General features: G+C 41.9%; 6 protein-coding genes and 1 long non-coding RNA gene across 9 annotated transcripts; 5 read left to right on the plus strand and 2 right to left on the minus strand.

Annotated features, from left to right (window-relative positions):
* The first annotated feature begins 441 nt into the window (after window positions 1–441).
* On the plus strand, window positions 442–2,202 carry LOC108157573 (salivary glue protein Sgs-5-like). Of its 2 annotated transcripts, XR_004472037.1 has the most exons (4): window positions 442–741; window positions 795–974; window positions 1,537–1,644; window positions 1,725–2,202. XR_004472037.1 is itself a non-coding variant. In XM_017289694.2 (3 exons), the coding sequence occupies exons 1-3, from the start codon at window positions 468–470 to the stop codon at window positions 1,572–1,574; spliced, it is 492 nt and encodes a 163-aa protein (XP_017145183.1). In that variant the 5' UTR covers window positions 442–467; the 3' UTR covers window positions 1,575–1,693. The 2 variants fall into 2 exon arrangements, 1 of the variants encoding a protein (XP_017145183.1); XM_017289694.2 differs by lacking the exon at window positions 1,725–2,202 and having other exon boundaries at window positions 1,537–1,693.
* Window positions 2,203–2,283: 81 nt separating this feature from the next.
* LOC108154411 lies at window positions 2,284–2,857 on the plus strand. Its single transcript, XM_017284683.2, has 2 exons — window positions 2,284–2,671; window positions 2,724–2,857. Exons 1-2 carry the CDS (start codon window positions 2,482–2,484, stop codon window positions 2,780–2,782), a joined length of 249 nt encoding a protein of 82 aa, XP_017140172.1. The 5' UTR covers window positions 2,284–2,481; the 3' UTR covers window positions 2,783–2,857.
* Window positions 2,858–2,943: 86 nt separating this feature from the next.
* On the plus strand, window positions 2,944–3,502 carry LOC108154410. Its single transcript, XM_017284682.2, has 3 exons — window positions 2,944–3,086; window positions 3,158–3,289; window positions 3,357–3,502. The coding sequence occupies exons 1-3, from the start codon at window positions 2,999–3,001 to the stop codon at window positions 3,440–3,442; spliced, it is 306 nt and encodes a 101-aa protein (XP_017140171.1). The 5' UTR covers window positions 2,944–2,998; the 3' UTR covers window positions 3,443–3,502.
* A 7,433-nt stretch (window positions 3,503–10,935) lies between these two features.
* LOC108155174 (leucine-rich repeat protein soc-2 homolog) lies at window positions 10,936–14,722 on the plus strand. Its single transcript, XM_033389790.1, has 2 exons — window positions 10,936–11,485; window positions 11,555–14,722. The coding sequence occupies exons 1-2, from the start codon at window positions 11,038–11,040 to the stop codon at window positions 12,997–12,999; spliced, it is 1,893 nt and encodes a 630-aa protein (XP_033245681.1). The 5' UTR covers window positions 10,936–11,037; the 3' UTR covers window positions 13,000–14,722.
* LOC108155177 lies at window positions 14,225–15,746 on the minus strand. Of its 2 annotated transcripts, none has more exons than XR_001775033.2 (2): window positions 15,656–15,746; window positions 14,225–15,570 (listed from the first exon to the last, which is right to left on the minus strand). It is a non-coding gene; the product is annotated as an uncharacterized LOC108155177 (long non-coding RNA). The 2 variants fall into 2 exon arrangements; XR_004472050.1 differs by having other exon boundaries at window positions 14,225–15,558; window positions 15,656–15,744.
* A 30-nt stretch (window positions 15,747–15,776) lies between these two features.
* Window positions 15,777–17,172, plus strand: LOC108155176 (protein CREG1). The gene is made up of 4 exons (XM_017285846.2): window positions 15,777–15,876; window positions 16,156–16,622; window positions 16,680–16,761; window positions 16,835–17,172. Exons 2-4 carry the CDS (start codon window positions 16,179–16,181, stop codon window positions 16,942–16,944), a joined length of 636 nt encoding a protein of 211 aa, XP_017141335.1. The 5' UTR covers window positions 15,777–15,876; window positions 16,156–16,178; the 3' UTR covers window positions 16,945–17,172.
* Window positions 17,171–18,406, minus strand: LOC108155175 (protein phosphatase 1 regulatory subunit 7). The gene has a single exon (XM_017285845.2). It carries the CDS (start codon window positions 18,265–18,267, stop codon window positions 17,284–17,286), a length of 984 nt encoding a protein of 327 aa, XP_017141334.1. The 5' UTR covers window positions 18,268–18,406; the 3' UTR covers window positions 17,171–17,283.
* Between the last annotated feature and the right edge of the window lie 202 nt (window positions 18,407–18,608).

The following is an 18,608-nucleotide window of genomic DNA, read 5'->3' on the forward strand; positions in this document are numbered from 1 at the left end:
CTATTTTATCTACTTTAAGCTCATAAAGTTTGTTATTTTCCAATTACAGCTTATATAGGAGAACCATCCGTTGGAAGCTGTCCCTAAAAACATGCTCAACGTAAACAAAATGTAAACAAATTATCTGAAACGAAGTATTGCCAGTAAAATGTGCTGTAGACAAAAATCAATATAAAATATGCATATTTAAAATGTTGAATATTACTATTATTATTTAAATGCCATATGTACATATGCCGGTTGTACGGTGTTTCTCACACTGAGTAAACAAGGTGGGCGATGCACTCGGGAGATATATGCACCAGAGCTGACTTTTTTATATTTGTACAATAATATCTTCCCACAATTTATGTTTAAAAAACACAGCGAAGCAGCTGTTGCGAGTATATCAGCTATTTGCACAGCATTTCTGATGCTGGTTACAAAGTTTGATTATCTGAAGTTCATTTCTGTATATGGTAGCATGAATGCGGGAGAATCCTCAGTTGCTTTTCGTCGGCCCCATCTTCAGTATGAATAGTATCTTCAAGTTTTTTTTTCTCATCGCTCTGCTGGGGGTCGGCCTCCAACTTGGTTACGCCCAGGAAAGGGACTGCTCGAATAGTTGTATTTTTACTGCCAAATGCTCGCCCTACTACAAGGATCTGGTCTGGGCAGTTGTAAATTGCGTCTGTCGCGTCTTTCAGAACGGCTGTCTTTTTGCACACGAGAACTGCATAAGAGCAAACCAATGCTTGCCACGTAAGTCCACCATCACCATTTTTAGAAACAAGAACTTCACGTCTCTCCCTTAGCGATGATTGCCACATCCCAGGAAAAGTGTAAGGAGTACTGTCCGAAGCGTTGTACGCGTGAGGGTCCGGCTGTCTGTGGCAGGTTCCCCTACATCGACGGCGAGGGAGTCAACAGGGAAAGGTATTTGTCCTTCGGAAATCGTTGTATGCTGAATCAATATGCCTGCGAGAATGCTGTGGGTACGTATGCCAAAATGTTAATGACCAATCCTAATTGTGATATGTTTTCAAATTGGAGATCGTTAAAATTTCTGCGTATAAAAATGATATGCAAAAAGAAGTCTTGAATATTCATTATTTTTAAAACTGTACAAGATCTGGAATCTGCTACTATTCCGCTTTTTCGCTGACCTGCTGCTGTGGGTTTCTACGACTTCTTCTTCGTGATCTATTGGTTCTCTGGTGGCCTGTAGCGTTGAAGCGGAATAACATCAGATTCCAGATATTGGCGGGGATCGTCTCAATAGCTTTGGTCGACACATCAATCAAATTTTTTCAGTCGATACATTTTTTTTTAAATTTACAGGCACCTTAGGTGCTGCACTACTTTTTTTCTTGGAGTTGGTCTTAGATTTCCCAATATACTTATATTGAATTGGTTTCGAAAATTAGAACAGTTTTCAAAAGTAATTCTACCCGCTAGATTTGATTTATTTTGTTAATGCATTTTTATATATGTAGCCTGAGCCATTTTTTTTAACAATATTTAAACTATTTTAAATAATATTTTGAACACTTACAGCATATGTAGATGAACCAACCATTGGAGCCTGTCCCTAAATAATACAGTGGAATAAAATCATTGGAAATTCATGTAAAATGTCGAAAATGAAACTTCGAACTGTTCAATGTACGACAAGAAATACATTTCTATATATAAATATGAATGATTTAACTTATTCCACTCTGTAAATCTATACGTATTTCCAGTTGTAGGAGGAACCTGGAATTTTCAATTCTTTTCTTCGCTATCCAATCTATCCATAGTGTCAATTATTAAAAAGAATTTCAGTCCTGTCCGATTTTTTTTACGGCGTGCTTTGCGCCTTATCGGAAATTGTTATTTTTGTGTGGGACTCTTGGTGGGCTTGAGTATAAATAATAACGATAAAACCATAATTAAAAAGATATGAGTGGAACCGCTATTTGGTGGGTGTGCCTAGAACTCCCTTAAGAACAAAATATTCTGCGAGCAGAATTATTACTTATTCCACAAGCGACATTATAGTGTGCCCCAAAAGTAGGCAAATGGGAACTTACATAGTTGCTGTACGACCCATCGGACGCTGAATATGTAACAGATTTGATGTCGCGGTTCAAGACGCTTTTCAAGAGGCCAGCTGCCCATGCATGGTCAAGGACTGCTGCAGGTAGTTCCAGGTTCCAGGTACTGAACTGATATCCGATAGCATATCCGAAAATGTTCCCAATGCAATAATTGCACGAAGTTTCCCAGAAGGCACGCATTATACTATGCCCCATATATGCCCATAATTTTCTTATCAATGAACTGATATTGTAAACATTATGGACACATGGATGTGGAATACCAACAACAAAGCGAATTCATTGTCCGAGATTGACAATGCGGTTTTCGAAACGAGTTCGTTGAATGTCCCAAATCTGGTCATATAAAAATCTTTAGTTCGTGCACTGCGCGTGGCAGTTGGACAGCCTCTATCCCACGATGAAGCTGATCATGATATTGGCACTGATATTAGCCCTGATGGCTTTGGTGACGGCCCAGGAATGCAACCTGCCGTGCAACAGACGCATCGAGTACCTCTGCGGTAGAACGGTGCGAAATGGGAGTGAAATCGAGTGCACTTTCAGGAATCCTTGCGCGATGGATAGGCATGGCTGTGAGAAGCGAGAAGGTGAGTGCGTGTCGAGAGCATTCCAATTGAAATTCCCATATTATTTCATCAGTTTGGAGGAAGACGTCGACAGGTCGGTGCACGAGAGACTCGGATGCATGTGGTCGCTAGGGGGAAATACCAGCTGGTAGCAGGAGAAGGTCAACAGCATAAGGGCACCGACGGCTGAGCGCAATAACAGATATGAATATTTTTATAAAATTGTACAAATATTGACACAATTGACAGATGAAATATATAAAACCATTTTCTGGCAGTACAGAAACTGTTTCGTCTCGACCTTCACATTACCAAAATTACAGACAGAGTAAAAGGTCTACAGTTAAAATGCCAAAAATTGCCTTTGGCAACAAAATTCTCGTCATTTGTGCTTTTCTGGCCGGGATCGGCGTGGGCCCACTGTTTGCCTTGACAGGTGCGTCAAAAATCGAAACTAATGCAAAATTCACAAGGAAATTTACACCATATTCCACATTCTATGTGCAGGTCAGAAAAAGTGCCACGATGTTTGCCCCATGAAGTACCGTGTCGTCTGCGCTCTGAACGCCCTGGACGGATGCCTGCGCACTTTCGCCAGCCAATGTGTCATGAGGATGTACAACTGCAAGTACCAGAAGGGTAAGAATATCGTGATCCAATGATCCTGAGATTCCCATTCAATATTGAACTGAATCCTACACTCCAGACTACCGCATCTTATCGGAACGGGCCTGCGAGATCATAACCCACGATGAGCTAAATACTCTGTTGGGCACCGTGCTCGAGAAATAAGTTTCTGAAATGTTATACAAATTGTTAATGTAATAATTAAAATATTATTAGGCATATGTATGTATGTATTTTTTAACGAATCGTTTCAGGATCCTCTCAAAATATAACATTCGCAATTATATTGTTAGTCCCCCGGCCTAATATTGGTAAGCAGTCAAGAGTTTAAAAAGACATGGCTACGGGGTGGATGAAACATTAATTCGATGATTTGATGGCTTTCAAAATCTCTTCGGTGAACAGTTGTACGAGAGCACATTGTATGTGCATTCATACACTCCATCTTTAATGGTTTCTTTTCCACAATTCTTGCAAAACTTCTGGATAATAAATTCAAAAATAACCGTCCCACGTAGCAGTTCCGACATGACGAATTTTCCAGTTGTTCTATTTGCAGCACTTATTCATAGATGGACACTAGAGGCTGTATTTCATTAACATTTATTCGCGCCACTTGACAAGAGCATTGTTTTGGCTTGTATCCGACAGTAAAAATTCTTTTTGACGGCCAAGAGCTAAAAAATATTGAAAAAAGACAAAAAACAATGTGAAAATATCTAAAACAAGAAGGCTTCCTTCCACATCCACCATAAAACTAATATATCCCCATAATCTTTGAGGATCGGATTTATAAATTCAAAAAAATTTCACGATTTAATGGCGGCTATGTAAATTCTACTGTCGTTGTCAGTTCTACATGATTTTTACATGTAATTTTCACCCCTGAAGACTGCGCAGTGCGCAGACGTGTGTGTGGAACGTGTGTGGACTGCATTTTGGATGTTTTGTATTTGTATAAAGTTCGAGAAGGATGATATATGTATATATCCTTCGCAACTCTCTGGCGAACCTCAACTCTGAAAGCGCGTCACATCACCTCCGAGAAGGAAAATCGCCAGTTTTTATTTAGTTTTTTCTGCAAAGCTTTAAGTCACTTTCTCCGGATTAAGTTAAACTGTTTTACATCCCGCTCATCCCGTTCATTCCCGTCTCCACATTAAGCCATAAACCAACGTCCTCTTCGTAAAATAAAGTGTGAAAATCAAGTGTGGAAAAAACGAAACAAAAAACGGTCGCAGAAGACACAGAAGTCCCGCAGCCAGAGGAGGAGAACGAGGGTCAAGCGAAAGTGTGTTCGGGCAGGAAAAGGCGCAGGAAAAAAGTGAATTCCAGTGAACGAGGCTCGCAAGGACGCGCTGAAAACTTTTTCTCGCGTGGCGATTTACTTGCAGGTTGGTATTTGTTACTCCCCGTTGTCTGTCATTTGTTGCTTTTCGAGCGGAAAACCCCTTTCCTTTTCGTTTCGTTTCCTTTCTGCATTGCAATGTTGGCAAATTGCGCATCATAAATTATGTATAACAATCCCGTGTTGATGTAGGTGTATGTGTGTGGGGGGTGTCTCAGTATTAGTATGCATTTGCCTCTGTGTGTGTGTGTCCGTGTATTTTGTGTGTATGCAGTCTCATTTTGTGTAGCATACATTTGACGGTATAGCTGTTGTTGTTTGAAAGGGAAAGGGAAAACAAAGTATTATTAATTTAAATAAGTTTACTGCGATTAAAGCATGTTCTTGCATATGATAAGGTGCCATTAACATTTTTCTGTTGTAGTTTCCTGTAGAGAGGGAGCAGGGGATTACACATGTGTCCAGAGGGTCCCAATATTGGTTGCTTACTTGTTCTTTCCATCGATTTGCTTGCCATGGGCATAGTAGATCATATTGGACTGTTGTTGTTGTAGGGCCAGCGCCGTGACTCCTTCTAGCTTATTGGCCAGCCGCTCATTGCCGTCGTCTCGGGATCAAATGATGGCCTGATAGGTACCGACATCTTTCGAGAAGAGCAGACGCCTCGCCTTCATGGTATGCACGGCAATGTTGCGAGGCACCGGGGCACGGATATTCTGTCGTAGTCTGTCGTCCTTGTCCTTGGCTGGTAGTCGGCGGGGCAGGTGCGACCCAAGAGTCCCCGTTGTTGAAAGGGGTATGATCGAGTAGATGCGCCGCTCCGCCACCTTGAAAGGTATCGCTCGTCGTCGTGGTTCCGTTCCCCTCGCTGTACTCGGTCGAGATGCGGCTAATGTGCTCCTGGCGAGAGAACAGCAGGAAAGCGGCAGGCACCACGCAGGTCCGCTTGTCGATGGACATAGTCACGGGGCCGATACTGGCAGAGGTGGAGTAGGCCCCATTCCCCACGGCACACGCGATCTTGTCGGTCTTTCCATAATAATGCTGATGCTAATTAATGAATACATTTTCTACAAGATTGGCTAGTTTTCAGTCCTTGCCTTAATTGTTTTTTGACTAAGACAAGGTTTAAAAAAAAAGTTAAACAAAAGAAGTCGGAACGTTGCTGGTTTTTGAAGGCATTCTGCGTGTAAGCCGTAGTATAGGCCTTTGTATACCCTATATCGTTAATATCCGGTCTCATTTTCAAAATATACCGACGAATTATTCATATTCCTCGATTTTGATATTCCGTCGAACATTACTAGCTAACTAGAACCGTCAACCTTGAACACAGAATTATATCCGATTTTCGAGTCAATTTCCAAATAAAAATGGCCAATTTTAAATAAGTTCGCCATAAGTTTGACAGTGATGCAACCCTACTTTGTGGTGCTGCAATTCGCAATCAGCTGATGTAGCATCCAGCTACTGTCAGAGTGCGATTTTTCAGTTCAATTCGCTACTTGTTTTTTGTTTGACTTATTTCGCTAAAACCTCTTTTTACGCAAAATGCAATAAAAGCAAGTATTAAGAATACACCAGTTAAATAGAAAATTGATTCATCAATCGTATAAAATTATGATGGCATGGCTAAATGTTCTATTTAGCTGGTAATAGTCGACGGAACAAAGAAAACGAGGAATTGGTCGTTTTTTGAATCGAATTTGAATTCGCCGCAGTTCGCTTTGGCAACAATGAGTCCCATTCCATACACAAACATGCTGCTAATTTCCTGGGGGAAATGGATGTTATAGAATTGTGAAAATGTTTGTCTTCCAAGGCTCAGTAGGTATCAGGATCAAGATAAAAATACACAAGATACTAAAAATGTACTTGAATATGTCTAAAGAATATCAATTTGAGAAAAGGTCCTTATAAGTTACGTTGCATCTACATATGATATTATCAAAAAAGGGTGTACAAAGACCTATACAAGCGTTATGTCTTCAAATTCCAGCGACATTGCAACTGTTTTTTTGTTGAACTATTTTGCTTAAACCATGTTTAGTCAAAATACAATAAAAGCAAGGACTAAAAACTGGCCAGTTAGGTAGAAAATTGATTCATTAATCGTATTAAATTATGTGGGCATAGATAAAGGCCCGGTTGACAACATTTAAATCCTTGTCGCTCACATTCAAAAAAGTTAGATTTGGCGCGCACCACTCGGTATATTTTTCAAATGAGACCGTATATTTCGGAGCTGTTCTGAGGGTCATACTGTAGAAACTGGTTTTCGCCGCGCTCCCATGTGGTGTTTTTTAGTGCTAAATGGTATTTTTGTCATCTATTAATTTCATTTTCAATGTTATATAAAAATCCAATAAATGCAAGTATTTCGAATAGGCCAATCATGTATAGAATTGATTCATCAATCGTACAAAATTGAGTGGGCATGGCTAAATGTTCCATATAGATAGTATTATTCAACGGAACAAAGAATTGGTCGTTTTTTGAATCGAATTTGAGTTCGCCGCAGTTCGCCGCAGTTTCGCTTTAGCAACAATGAGTCTCGTTCCATACACAATGTTGCACATTCCATACACACTGTTGCGGCAACATTTACTTGAAAACCGTGTTTTAGTCAAAATACAATAAAAGCAAGGACTAAAAACTAACCAATTGTGTAGAAAATTGATTCATTAATTATAAAATTATGTGGGCATAGATAAAGGCCCGGTTGACAACATTTAAATCCTTGTCGCTCACATTCAAAAAAGTTCGATTTGGCGCGCTCCACTCGGTATATTTTTCAAATGAGACCGTATATTTCGGTGCTGTTCTGAGGGTCATACTGTAGAAATACTGGTTTTCGCCGCGCTACCATGGTATTTTTGTCAATTTCATCAATCTATTAATTTAATTTTCAATGTTTTATAAAAATCCAAAAAAAGCAAGTATTTCGAATAAGCCAATCATGTATAGAATTGATTCATCAATCGTACAAAATTGAGTGGGCATGGCTAAATGTTCTATATAGATAGTATTATTCAACGGAACAAAGAATTGGTCGTTTTTTGAATCAAATTTGAGTTCGCCGCAGTTCGCCGCAGTTCGCTTTAGCAACAATGAGTCTCGTTCCATACACAAACATGTTGCTAATTCCATGCACACATACCCTGGGGGAAATGGATGATATAGAATTGAGAAAATGTTTGTCATCCCAGGCTCAGTAGGTATCAGGATCGCTATAAATATATACAAGATACTAATAATGTACTTGAATATGTCTAAAGAATATCAATTTGAGAAAAGGTCCTTATAAATCACGTTTCATCTTCATATAAAATTAACAAAATAGGGTATACAAAGGGCTATACACGCAACATAGCGACTCTTTTTTTGGTGAACTTTTTCCATTAAACCTTTTTTTACAATAAATACAATAAAAACAGGGATTAAAAACTATCCAATCTTGTAGAAAATATATTCATCCATGAGATAAAACTATGTGGGCATTGCTGAGAGATTTAGTTAGTCAGCATTATTCAATGGAATATCAAAATTGAGCAATATGAACGAATTTCCTTTTTCGTTTGTTTTGATTGACCTATTTCGCTATTTGTTTTTTCTTTGACTTATTTCGCTAAAACCTCTTTTTACGCAAAATGCAATAAAAGCAAGTGTTTAAAATAAGCCAGTCAAGTTGAGAATAGTTTAATTATTCGGATAAAATTATGTGGGCATGGCTAAATGTGCTATATAGCTGGTAATATTCGACGGATTATAAAAAACGAGGAATATGAATAAGTATACGGTAGATTTTTTAAATGAGATGGTATATTGGTATAGAGCTGTCAAACCATCGATAGTGGCGTCACTCGATAGTTTTGAATGGAATGATTTAAAAAATCGAATACTATCGATAGTATCGGGCTCATATATATTTATATTGAAAAAGTCTTTTAACGGCTATTTTTCAAGCGAAATTAAATAAAAATTGTTCAAAATTAAACGTTTTATTTATATTATTCCTTTTCAAAACTCAAAAACTAAGAAATGTTTTATAAATCAGTCTGAAAATATAAATTCATGACGTTTATTTTCCAAGATAAGTTCATATTTGTAAGTTCAAATTAAAACGTAAGCAACAAATGTTTCAAACATTAATCTTAGTCTATAGGAATAATTCGTGGTTTTTGCTTATTAGCTAGATGAGTTCATATTTGGTCATATTTCGAAATTAAAACGTAAGCAATAAATGTTTCAAACATTAATCTTAGTCTATGGAGATAATTCGCTTATTATAAACCGCTTATTTGCTAAAATCAGGTTCATTGGCAATCCACCAGTTGTTATTTAAAGACAAAAGTTTGTCAACGACTTTTAGCTTGAGAGCGGACCTGCGCTCCGAAAACATGCGCTCTGATTCAGTCGATGTTAAAATTGTTAACGATGTCAGCTACCATATATATATACAATATACAAAATCAAAGTAGAGATGGGCAAACGACAGCTACAAGCTCGATAGTATCATGAATAGTAGCAAAACCATCGATAGTAGCGAATGGCACTAAACCATCGATACTATCGATAGTGCCATCGATGGTTTGACACCTCTAGTGCAAATTAAACAATAACAATTCTTGTGTGAGGAATATTAAGAGATCAACATTGAGTTTAAACTGATGGCATATTAAGTGAAGTTAGTACGTTAAATGATGTATCGATGTGATTTGTTTAAATTTATACGAGTGTGCGTGTGTTGGTGTATGCATTTGTGTGCCGCAATTTGTGTGTTTGCCTACAAAAGAGCAACAATTTATGAGGAACACTGACAACAGCAACAACAAAAACAAATAAAACTACAACAATGCGTCAAGTACAATGCGGCTATAAAAATAATCAAAGAAATGGAAATTTACCATGAATCAGAGACTGCCAGCCAGCGAGCGTACCCCCACCGGCCCGCTGTCCACTGACCCATCCCATCCATCCATCATTCTGGGTGGCTTTATCGTAAGCTCCCGTACAGTTCCACTGCATTTGTCCAGATATTCTGATGCCCCGCGGCGGCGTCTTCCACTTGAGCGAGCGAGCGGCCGTTCAATTGGTTCGGATGTGCACAATGCTGCGAAATTTGATTAGGGTGTCTTAAATTCTGTTTCTGTGCATAATAATTAAGCTCAAGTTTCCCATGAGACTTGTCTGTGTGGTGTGCAGCGGGGGGGGGGCCCAAGTTGTGGTCTTTTGTTTCTTGGCCACCGCATAACGGTAATGGTGATGTTTGCGTGCACTTTCAACCTTTGACTGCTGTGGTGACACTGGCCCTGACACTGGCACTGGCATTGGCATTGGCTCTTTCCAGGAATCATCGTCTACACACTGAACTGACCTTGACATTTACCACAAAAATACACCAGGAACATTCCATTTGTCGTGCGAGTGGGTGTTGGGGTATTCGGCTGTGGTGTGGGCGTGCAGCCCAATGCCATGCGATGCCATTGCCTCCTCCCCCATGTACATATCCTGCTGCTGCTATTGACAGCTCTGCTCTCGAAAGTTTTATAAGACCTGCATACATATGTATATGGGAGTGGGAGTGGAAATTGCTGGAAACGCTTTGGGGTAATACATTCGTAGGTAGAAGTCGCCTGTTGGATGTACCCGATACGGGTAAAGGGTGTTTCAAATCCTTCTATATGCATTTGAAAAGTAATTCGATTGCCCTGTTTCCGAATTAAATAGGAAACGTTTTATACTCGGTAATACATTCAAAATCTTTTTGAAATTTATAAGATTTCTGCAGAAAAGACCATACGATATTTATTCTTTATTAATCTCCGGGAATTTCGTGTTTGTTGCTTCTTCCGCTCCGTTATCGCGGCAAAGCTGTGACCCAACGTTAAAGATATGGGACTTATATGGTTTTGAGTGTGTGTGCCCACAGTATATATAGGGTATCCAATAGTTGGAATATCGACTCGGTTTTATTTCGACGTCACTGTTGGAATGTTTAATTATTGATTTGCGTGTATGTAGAGTTTCTAAAAAGTTTATGGTTTATGGTCAACTTGTTAATGTTAATAAGGCGCTACGCTGGCTGCCGGACGCCGGAGACAGGCAGAGGCAGAAGCAAAAGTAATAAAGACCTGGTTAGGAGAGGGGAGGGGCGCTGGTGGTGCGGGGATGACGCACGTCCCGATTGGGGCTCTGTGCATCGTCTGACGCACAATTGATAAAGTGCAGCAATAAACGAGTAATCAACTTTTCCACCATTTACCATTTACTGACTCTCACTCTCTCTCTCTCTCTGTCCGTGCTACAGGGTAGCGCAACGAATCCCTCTGGCTGCGGCTGCTGCTGCTGTTGCTTTGGCACACTTCTGGGCAACGCTTTGTCGCCGCCGACCGCAAAACTGGGCAAAATTATGAACTTGTGTTCCTCGGGCGCTACGGCATCGACCACATCGTTATCATCCACGGGTCAGAGGAACGGCGGCACGTCTGAAGGAGGGGGAGAAGGAGCAGGAGGAGGAGGAGGTAGCGGCGGCGGCGGCGGCGGCAATAGCAGCAACGACGGACCCTTAGAGGCCATTCACTGTTTTGGTAGCAACGGAGGTGGTGGCGGCCCGGAGGAAGTTTTCCACACCAGCCACAGTCACAGCACAGCCAACGGCGGCGGCGGCGGGGGCAGCAGCAACGGACACAGCCAGCAACACAACGAAAATAACGCAACTATGCCGCCCGAGACGCGTCCCAAAATGGTGACGGTCAAGCATCCGGAATCCAACAAACCCAAGCCCACCACCAAGAAAAGCAAGCCCATCCAGGCGGACCAGGACGTGATCAAGGCGCTGCAACGATGCCGGGACGAGGGTAAGTCTTCCACATCTTCCACCCAAAAAAGATCTCAGACTCAATCATTGCTCCCTGATTTCCCTGCAGGCATCAAGCGACTGGACCTGAGCAAATCCTCAATCACGGTGATACCCAGCACGGTCAAGGAGTGTGTGCACCTCACCGAGCTGTATTTATACAGCAACAAGATTGGCCAGCTGCCCGCCGAGATTGGGTGCCTGGTGAACCTGCGGAATCTGGCCCTGAACGAGAATTCGCTGACCTCGCTGCCCGAGTCGCTGCAGAACTGCAAGCAGCTGAAAGTGCTCGATCTGCGGCACAACAAGCTGGCGGAGATTCCGCCCGTCATCTATCGACTGCGTACCCTCACCACGCTGTATCTGCGCTTCAATCGCATCACCGCCGTGGCGGACAATCTGCGGCAGCTGGTCAATCTGACGATGCTCAGTCTGCGCGAGAACAAGATCAGGGAGCTGGGCAGTGCCATCGGGGCGTTGGTGAATCTGACCACGCTCGATGTGTCGCACAATCACTTGGAGCACCTGCCGGAGGACATTGGGAACTGCGTGAACCTGAGTGCCCTGGATCTGCAGCACAACGAGCTGCTGGACATACCCGACAGCATCGGCAACCTAAAGTCCCTGGTGCGGCTGGGACTGCGCTACAATCGACTGAGCATCGTACCGGGCACGCTGAAGAACTGCAAGAGCATGGACGAGTTCAATGTGGAGGGCAATGGGATGACACAGCTGCCAGACGGCATGCTCGCGAGCCTGAGCGGCCTCACTACCATCACCCTGTCGCGGAATCAGTTCACCAGCTACCCCACCGGCGGACCGGCGCAGTTCACGAACGTGTACAGCATCAATCTGGAGCACAACCGCATCGACAAGATACCGTACGGGATATTCTCGAGAGCCAAGGGCCTGACCAAGCTGAACATGAAGGAGAATATGCTGACGGCCCTGCCGCTGGACATTGGGACTTGGGTGAACATGGTGGAGCTGAATCTGGCCACCAATGCGCTGCAGAAGCTGCCCGACGACATCATGAACCTGCAGAATCTGGAGATACTCATCCTGTCCAACAACATGCTCAAGAAGATCCCCAACACGATTGGAAATATGCGCAAGCTGCGCATCCTCGACCTGGAGGAGAACCGCATTGAGGTTCTGCCGCACGAGATTGGGCTGCTGCACGATCTGCAGCGCCTGATACTGCAGACCAACCAGATCACAATGCTACCGCGCAGCATTGGGCACTTGAGCAACCTGACCCATTTGTCCGTCAGCGAGAACAACCTGCAGTTTTTGCCCGAGGAGATTGGGTCGTTGGAGGGCCTGGAGAACCTATATATCAACCAGAATCCCGGTCTGGAGAAGCTGCCGTTCGAGCTGGCCCTCTGTCAAAACCTCAAGTATTTGAATATTGACAAGTGCCCGCTGAGCACCATTCCGCCCGAAATCCAGGCCGGTGGTCCGTCCTTGGTGCTGCAGTGGCTCAAGATGCACTCGCCCTACCGGCAAATGTGAGATGTGGACGGCGTCTGGCGCACCGTCTACGTGGGCAGCGACTGCTATTATCAGTACGAGCTGCAGGCGGTGCAAAAGGCGCCCGGTGATCCCAAGCCGGAAGCTGGCGGCGGCAACGACCGGCGTTAATGGTGCGATTGATGAGCGAGTCCTATCCCCGTCCCTGTCCTCGTCCAGGTTCACGTTCTCCTCCGACCCAAGCATCCCGAGTAAAACCTACTGGAGTGCGTTGGCCGACAAAATGATAGCTTTAACGTGTTATACCAATGTCCCGCGTATTGAAATACTGCCCCGATTTGCTTTTACCTTATGTTAAACCCATCCAAGATAACAGTTACCAAGCTGCTTGGACCCACACCACACCACACACATTTTTAGGTTCTAATTTAACTCATGCTTCCAAGCTAGTCAAAAAAAATACACTAAAAGAAATAATGAAACGAAACGAATCGAAAGTGAATTGAAAGCTTTAAAACCTTTTGTTCGAACTTTGGTCTTAGAAAAGCAAAATCTAATGTTAAAAAAAAAAACAAAAAAAAACTACACAGAATACGCAAGCGCCAAGGAATTGTTTGAAAGTTGAAGAAACAAAAACAAAATGAAATTAAAAATTAAAAAATTAATAAGAAATTATTAATGTTTATAGATGTAAATCGTAGCCGAAAATTTCTATGAACTGCAACTTGTATTTTGAGTATACTACTCGTATATACTGTTTGGGATTAACAATACACACATCATGCGAAGAAACAAATGCAAATGCTTCGTTTGAGCGCCCCCCCTCCCAAGGGGGACAAGAGTTGAAGGAGTATTTAGTACCCATATATATGTATATCCTCTATAATATTCTTTAATTGAACTGTATATGTATGTATTCTTGTGGTTAGGTTTAAATAAACCATATATGTAACTATTTAATATGTGGCGCCAGCACGCAAGTTCTCGGCTATCAACCCACACAGATATATCCACTATATAGACCGAGCAGACTTGCTGTTGGGGCAGCCCACGCAGCTTTTTGTATGTTAGTCTAAACGTAAATTAATCAGACAACTTAATACTAAACCTATACGTGTTTAAAAGGTGTTAAACTAGCAAAAAAACAAACAAAACAAAAATGTTGAATATCTGTACAACCTTTCAGTATAGGTTTGAGTACTATAAATGCATCAATGCATTTAGTTATCATAACCAAAACACTGGGCGAGAGTAATTTTGTACTTTGCACGAGACAGAAATAGCATTCCCTTGCTTAGAATTTGCAATACACTCCCGAAAATCCAAGTATTAGGATGTGGTATACAACCACCTCATTTTTGTCTCGTGAAAATTGAATTTCCAAATAGATTCAACGATATCTGTACGTTCATTCGTAAAGTTGCCTAAGAAAGTCCTGTTATGGCAGGAGAAAGCCGATAAGCAGGTCTGATTGTGGATTTGTGGATTTACAATATATCCTCTTATGACACACTTGCTTGTGAGGCCTCTTGACCAAATACTGTTTTTGATCAACTTTGAGGGAAAGATGCATAGAAATCTACCGATTTGCCATTTCATACTGGTGCACTATACATTTGAAACCGCTCAAAGACAACAAAACTCGATGATTTATAATTTTGTAAGACTTAAGCTACATGTCCTGAAACACACACAATGAAAGAAGAAGATAAGAAGACATTTTTGAGCTACGCTCCAATAAACTTTTAACAAAATGTAAAACCAATCCATCAACGAAACTAACTTTAACTATTGTACATCCAAACAAACATATTTACACATATACATACATGCATACATACACGCATCATATGATCTATGTACTTTTACACATCTATTTTTGAAAAAACAAATCAAAACAAAACAAAAGAAGGAAACAAAAAAACAAAGACAAGGACAAAGACAAGTGAAGGCGAAAGCGTAACACTTGAAATCTACACATACTCGTATGTATTTATCTCAGTATTCAATGGGATAAGATAGGCATAGTATTTACATATATTTTTCAAACAAACTGTATGCGGCAGGGTAAACTAAACTGGCAAACGTAATTTAATTACAACAAATACGAGTAATAACCAAACAAAAGCGTATGTATATTTCCAACGGTACAAAAATGAAAACGTAAATGTAACAGTAACAGTAATTCAAATACAAATAAATGTTAAACAATATTCGCACCCTGTAATAATTACAGAAGTACTTTTGCATAGAATGGAATACCAAACGTTTGTCTGTACTTTTCTTTGTGTTATCAACCAAGGGACAAAACATCACAATTTGCCACAATAAATGTTAAACCAAGTCAAGTTAATGGAAAACGAAATGTACAACTACAAATATTATGATATTCCTAACATCAAATACATTTATGGAGTAAAAATTTGCAAAAATAAAAGAAACCAAGCTGTTAGCCCGTCAATGCGTTCAAAATAACAGTTTGTTCCGGTTTGGGCTGCATTCCATAGCAGTCAGCTAATTTTTGCCTGGCAATGCTGCGTGCGTACAACCTGTCGATCGCCGCTGCCTCTGCTACCGACCACCTGATACCCCCAATGAGCTCTATGCAGATAACTTTTGATAGTTTAATGAAGCAGAAATATAATAAAATGCATCATGCGATCATAGCTTTGTGCAAAGCCGGCTGATAAACATTTACCTGTACAGTAAATCAGCGACTTCTGGTGTGGGACAGATATACCCTTTCCAGAAGCTTAGGTAGCAGCTCAAAGCAGCTGTTTTGTGGGCTGTCTTTGTACCTCGGGCGGGCAGGTGATGATAACAAAGACGTAGTAGCAGGCAGGGCAAGTCATTTTGCAAACAAATCCCAACAGCAACAGTCCACCGATAGGAGAGACAAACATTTTTTAGATCGAAGAGGTAGGCGATATACATGCATACATACATATGTAGAAGCTACGTGCAAAGTGGTACGTAGGGAATCGAAAGTAAAAAGGCGCCAAAGGTCAATGCGTATGGGAATTGCGGATGAGCGATCGGTCGCTTTGTTCTTTATGAATCGAGTGAATCACGCACTGAGAAAGTTGTAAAACATGCATTACAAAGATGAAGGCTGTCCACAGATGATCGTATAAATGCGTTGCATATTTCCTGAATCCCGCACAGTGGGCGTTTGAAAGTGAACCGTTTTACTTACAGATCGCCGCCAATCTTTAGCCACAATGAACACCTGCCCCGCTCTCCTGATGGCCTTGGCATTTGCCTGCCTGGCCCTCAGCCAAACCCAGGGATATTCCGCCAGCGAGGATGCCAGAATTATATCGGAGTACAAGCGTGAAATGGAGCTCAACCATGCGAAGATCGCCCGGCAATTGGTGCACCGCGCTAACTGGGCGGCGGTGGGCAGCATTTCCACGAACAAGATCGTGGAGGACTATCCCATGGTCAATATCGTATCGATCGATGACAGTGACGCCAATGGCAACTCCACGGGAAAGATACGCTTCCTGCTTACCGATCTGGACTTTACAGGTCCCGACTGGGAGAAGAACAACAAGGTGACACTGATGTTCACTGAAGAGCAGACCCTGAACTGCAAAAATCACGGCAAGGATCCCATGGAGCCCACTTGTGCCCGCTCAATGATCAGCGGTCAAGTCCAGAGGGTGAGTGTGTATGCATCCAGATGCTGTATATAGATAATAAACGTATTCCATCTGTAGTTCGATAAGAGTGATCGCAGCTACAAGCCAGCGCTGGACGCATACATAAAACGGCATCCGTCCGCCAACAACTGGATAAAAGGTGTGTGGATTGATTAGAATTTCAGAATAAATTCGATTTGCTTATCTAATTTACCTCCGTTCGCCGATTGTAGCCCACAACTTCTATCTGTGCGAGCTGATCATCCGCAATATCTTTGTGCTGGACTTCTACGGGGGCCCGCATCAGGTCACTGCCTCCGACTATTACGCCGTTCAAGTGTGATGACCCACCACCACCTGACGATACGCTAAGGAAGCAGTTTGATGCCTCACTTCTTTGTTCAGTTGAGCATTCCACCAACAAATTTCATGATAAGCCAATTGTTTTTTTTTTGTTTCTGACTGCACAAAGGAAATAATTCAAAGGTGCTGTCTGTTATCAGTTAAGGCCCCACCGAATCAGGGGAAATTTTAAAATGTGGAAAATTAACATTAAATTCTTGTAAATGTATGTATATGTAATTTTGTATATTTTTAAACGCCAGGTTTCATGGTTAATTGATATAACATTTTGGATGGGGGGATGAGTCTTTGAAACGGTTACATAAATACATTTTGGAGCCTATTGGCCCGGCATCACGCACATGGTAGCATCGATCTTTTGCAGCTGTGGCAGAATGTCGCGCAATTTGGAACGATAGCGAACGTCTTTGGCCAGCGGATTGCTCTCCAAGTAGATCGTCTGAAGAGCCTTGTTTTCCTTGAGTAGTTCGATATTCTTCCAGTCATCGATGCCATTGTGATTCAACCAGAGCTCTTCCAGTTTCTCCAAGGTCTCCAGGTTACCAACGGCCTTCAATCTGTTCTTGGCAAGATCTAGTGTTTCCAGATTTTTGTTTTCTTCCAGATTCTCGATTACCTCAATGCCGTTTTCGGATATGTACAGCTCTTTCAGGCTGGTCAGCTTCTCCAAGTTCTCAATCTTAACGATGCGATTGGCCTGCAGGCTCAGGATCTCCAGATTGACCAGCGTGTCCAGGTTCTCGATCTTGGCGATTTTGTTCTTGCCCAGAAACAACTGTCGCAGATTGACTAGTGTATCTATATTTTGAATTTTCTTGAGCTTGTTGTCGCCCAGCTCCAGCATGGTGAGGCTGGTCAGCATGCCGAGATTCTCAATGACGGTGATCCGGTTGGCCACGAAGTAAAGCTTCTCCAGATTGACCAGCGCGTCCAGATTCTCGATTTTGGTCAGCCGGTTGAAGCTGAGGTCCAGCATCTCGAGCTTCGTTAGTTCTTCGAGGTTCTCCACTTTGGTTATCTGATTGTCGTAGAGTTCCAGCTCCACGAGGGTCTTCAGCATCGACAAGTTCTCGATTTTCTTGATTAGATTCCAGCGGAGAAACAAGCGCTGTATCTGAGTCAGGGGCTCGAAATTTTCCAGCTTTTCAATTCGGCGATGATTCAGATCCAATTCGAAGCACTCTGGATCAATTGTGATTGTCTCCTCGATGGACGCCATATCCTCGGGCGCAATCACCTGGAGGCCAACCGGTGGCTTAACAGGTTCACTATTTGTATTCATTGCTCGGTCTGCATCACCCATAACGGAAGCTCTTGTGTATTAGAATTATATTATACTTTAGCTATGTAAATGAAGCGCAATTCGATGCCGCCTTAACTTGTTTATTTCTTGCTTTTTACTTGAACAAAGTGTGATTGTGATCGGGTGACGAAAACATGTGAGGCTGTGTGACGTCACGCGGATGTTTCTGATGAAATACCCGGATCTACAATTTTTCAATTGAATAAATCTAAAAAAACCTACTTTTTATGTGCAATATAAGGTTAGTTTTGTGATATAAAATAAATTGTTCTTTAATTCAAGCCGATTTTTACTAACACCTGTCGGATATTTTTGTTGCGCCACCTTCCACAGTTTCCTCT

This window comes from Drosophila miranda, chromosome 2, assembly GCF_003369915.1.
Source record: "Drosophila miranda strain MSH22 chromosome 2, D.miranda_PacBio2.1, whole genome shotgun sequence".
NCBI classification, from domain to species: domain Eukaryota; kingdom Metazoa; phylum Arthropoda; class Insecta; order Diptera; family Drosophilidae; genus Drosophila; species Drosophila miranda.

Coding starts and splice junctions, on each gene's coding strand:
- LOC108157573 (XM_017289694.2), top strand. CDS start 468: ATGCGGGAGAATCCTCAGTTGCTTTTCGTCGGCCCCATCTTCAGTATG. Junction 742..794: donor AGCAAACCAATGCTTGCCAC/GTAAGTCCACCA, acceptor TCTCTCCCTTAG/CGATGATTGCCACATCCCAG. Junction 975..1,536: donor TGCCTGCGAGAATGCTGTGG/GTACGTATGCCA, acceptor GAACACTTACAG/CATATGTAGATGAACCAACC.
- LOC108154411 (XM_017284683.2), top strand. CDS start 2,482: ATGAAGCTGATCATGATATTGGCACTGATATTAGCCCTGATGGCTTTG. Junction 2,672..2,723: donor TGGCTGTGAGAAGCGAGAAG/GTGAGTGCGTGT, acceptor TTATTTCATCAG/TTTGGAGGAAGACGTCGACA.
- LOC108154410 (XM_017284682.2), top strand. CDS start 2,999: ATGCCAAAAATTGCCTTTGGCAACAAAATTCTCGTCATTTGTGCTTTT. Junction 3,087..3,157: donor CCCACTGTTTGCCTTGACAG/GTGCGTCAAAAA, acceptor TTCTATGTGCAG/GTCAGAAAAAGTGCCACGAT. Junction 3,290..3,356: donor CAACTGCAAGTACCAGAAGG/GTAAGAATATCG, acceptor CCTACACTCCAG/ACTACCGCATCTTATCGGAA.
- LOC108155174 (XM_033389790.1), top strand. CDS start 11,038: ATGAACTTGTGTTCCTCGGGCGCTACGGCATCGACCACATCGTTATCA. Junction 11,486..11,554: donor GCAACGATGCCGGGACGAGG/GTAAGTCTTCCA, acceptor ATTTCCCTGCAG/GCATCAAGCGACTGGACCTG.
- LOC108155176 (XM_017285846.2), top strand. CDS start 16,179: ATGAACACCTGCCCCGCTCTCCTGATGGCCTTGGCATTTGCCTGCCTG. Junction 16,623..16,679: donor TCAGCGGTCAAGTCCAGAGG/GTGAGTGTGTAT, acceptor TTCCATCTGTAG/TTCGATAAGAGTGATCGCAG. Junction 16,762..16,834: donor CGCCAACAACTGGATAAAAG/GTGTGTGGATTG, acceptor CGCCGATTGTAG/CCCACAACTTCTATCTGTGC.
- LOC108155175 (XM_017285845.2), bottom strand. CDS start 18,267: ATGGGTGATGCAGACCGAGCAATGAATACAAATAGTGAACCTGTTAAG.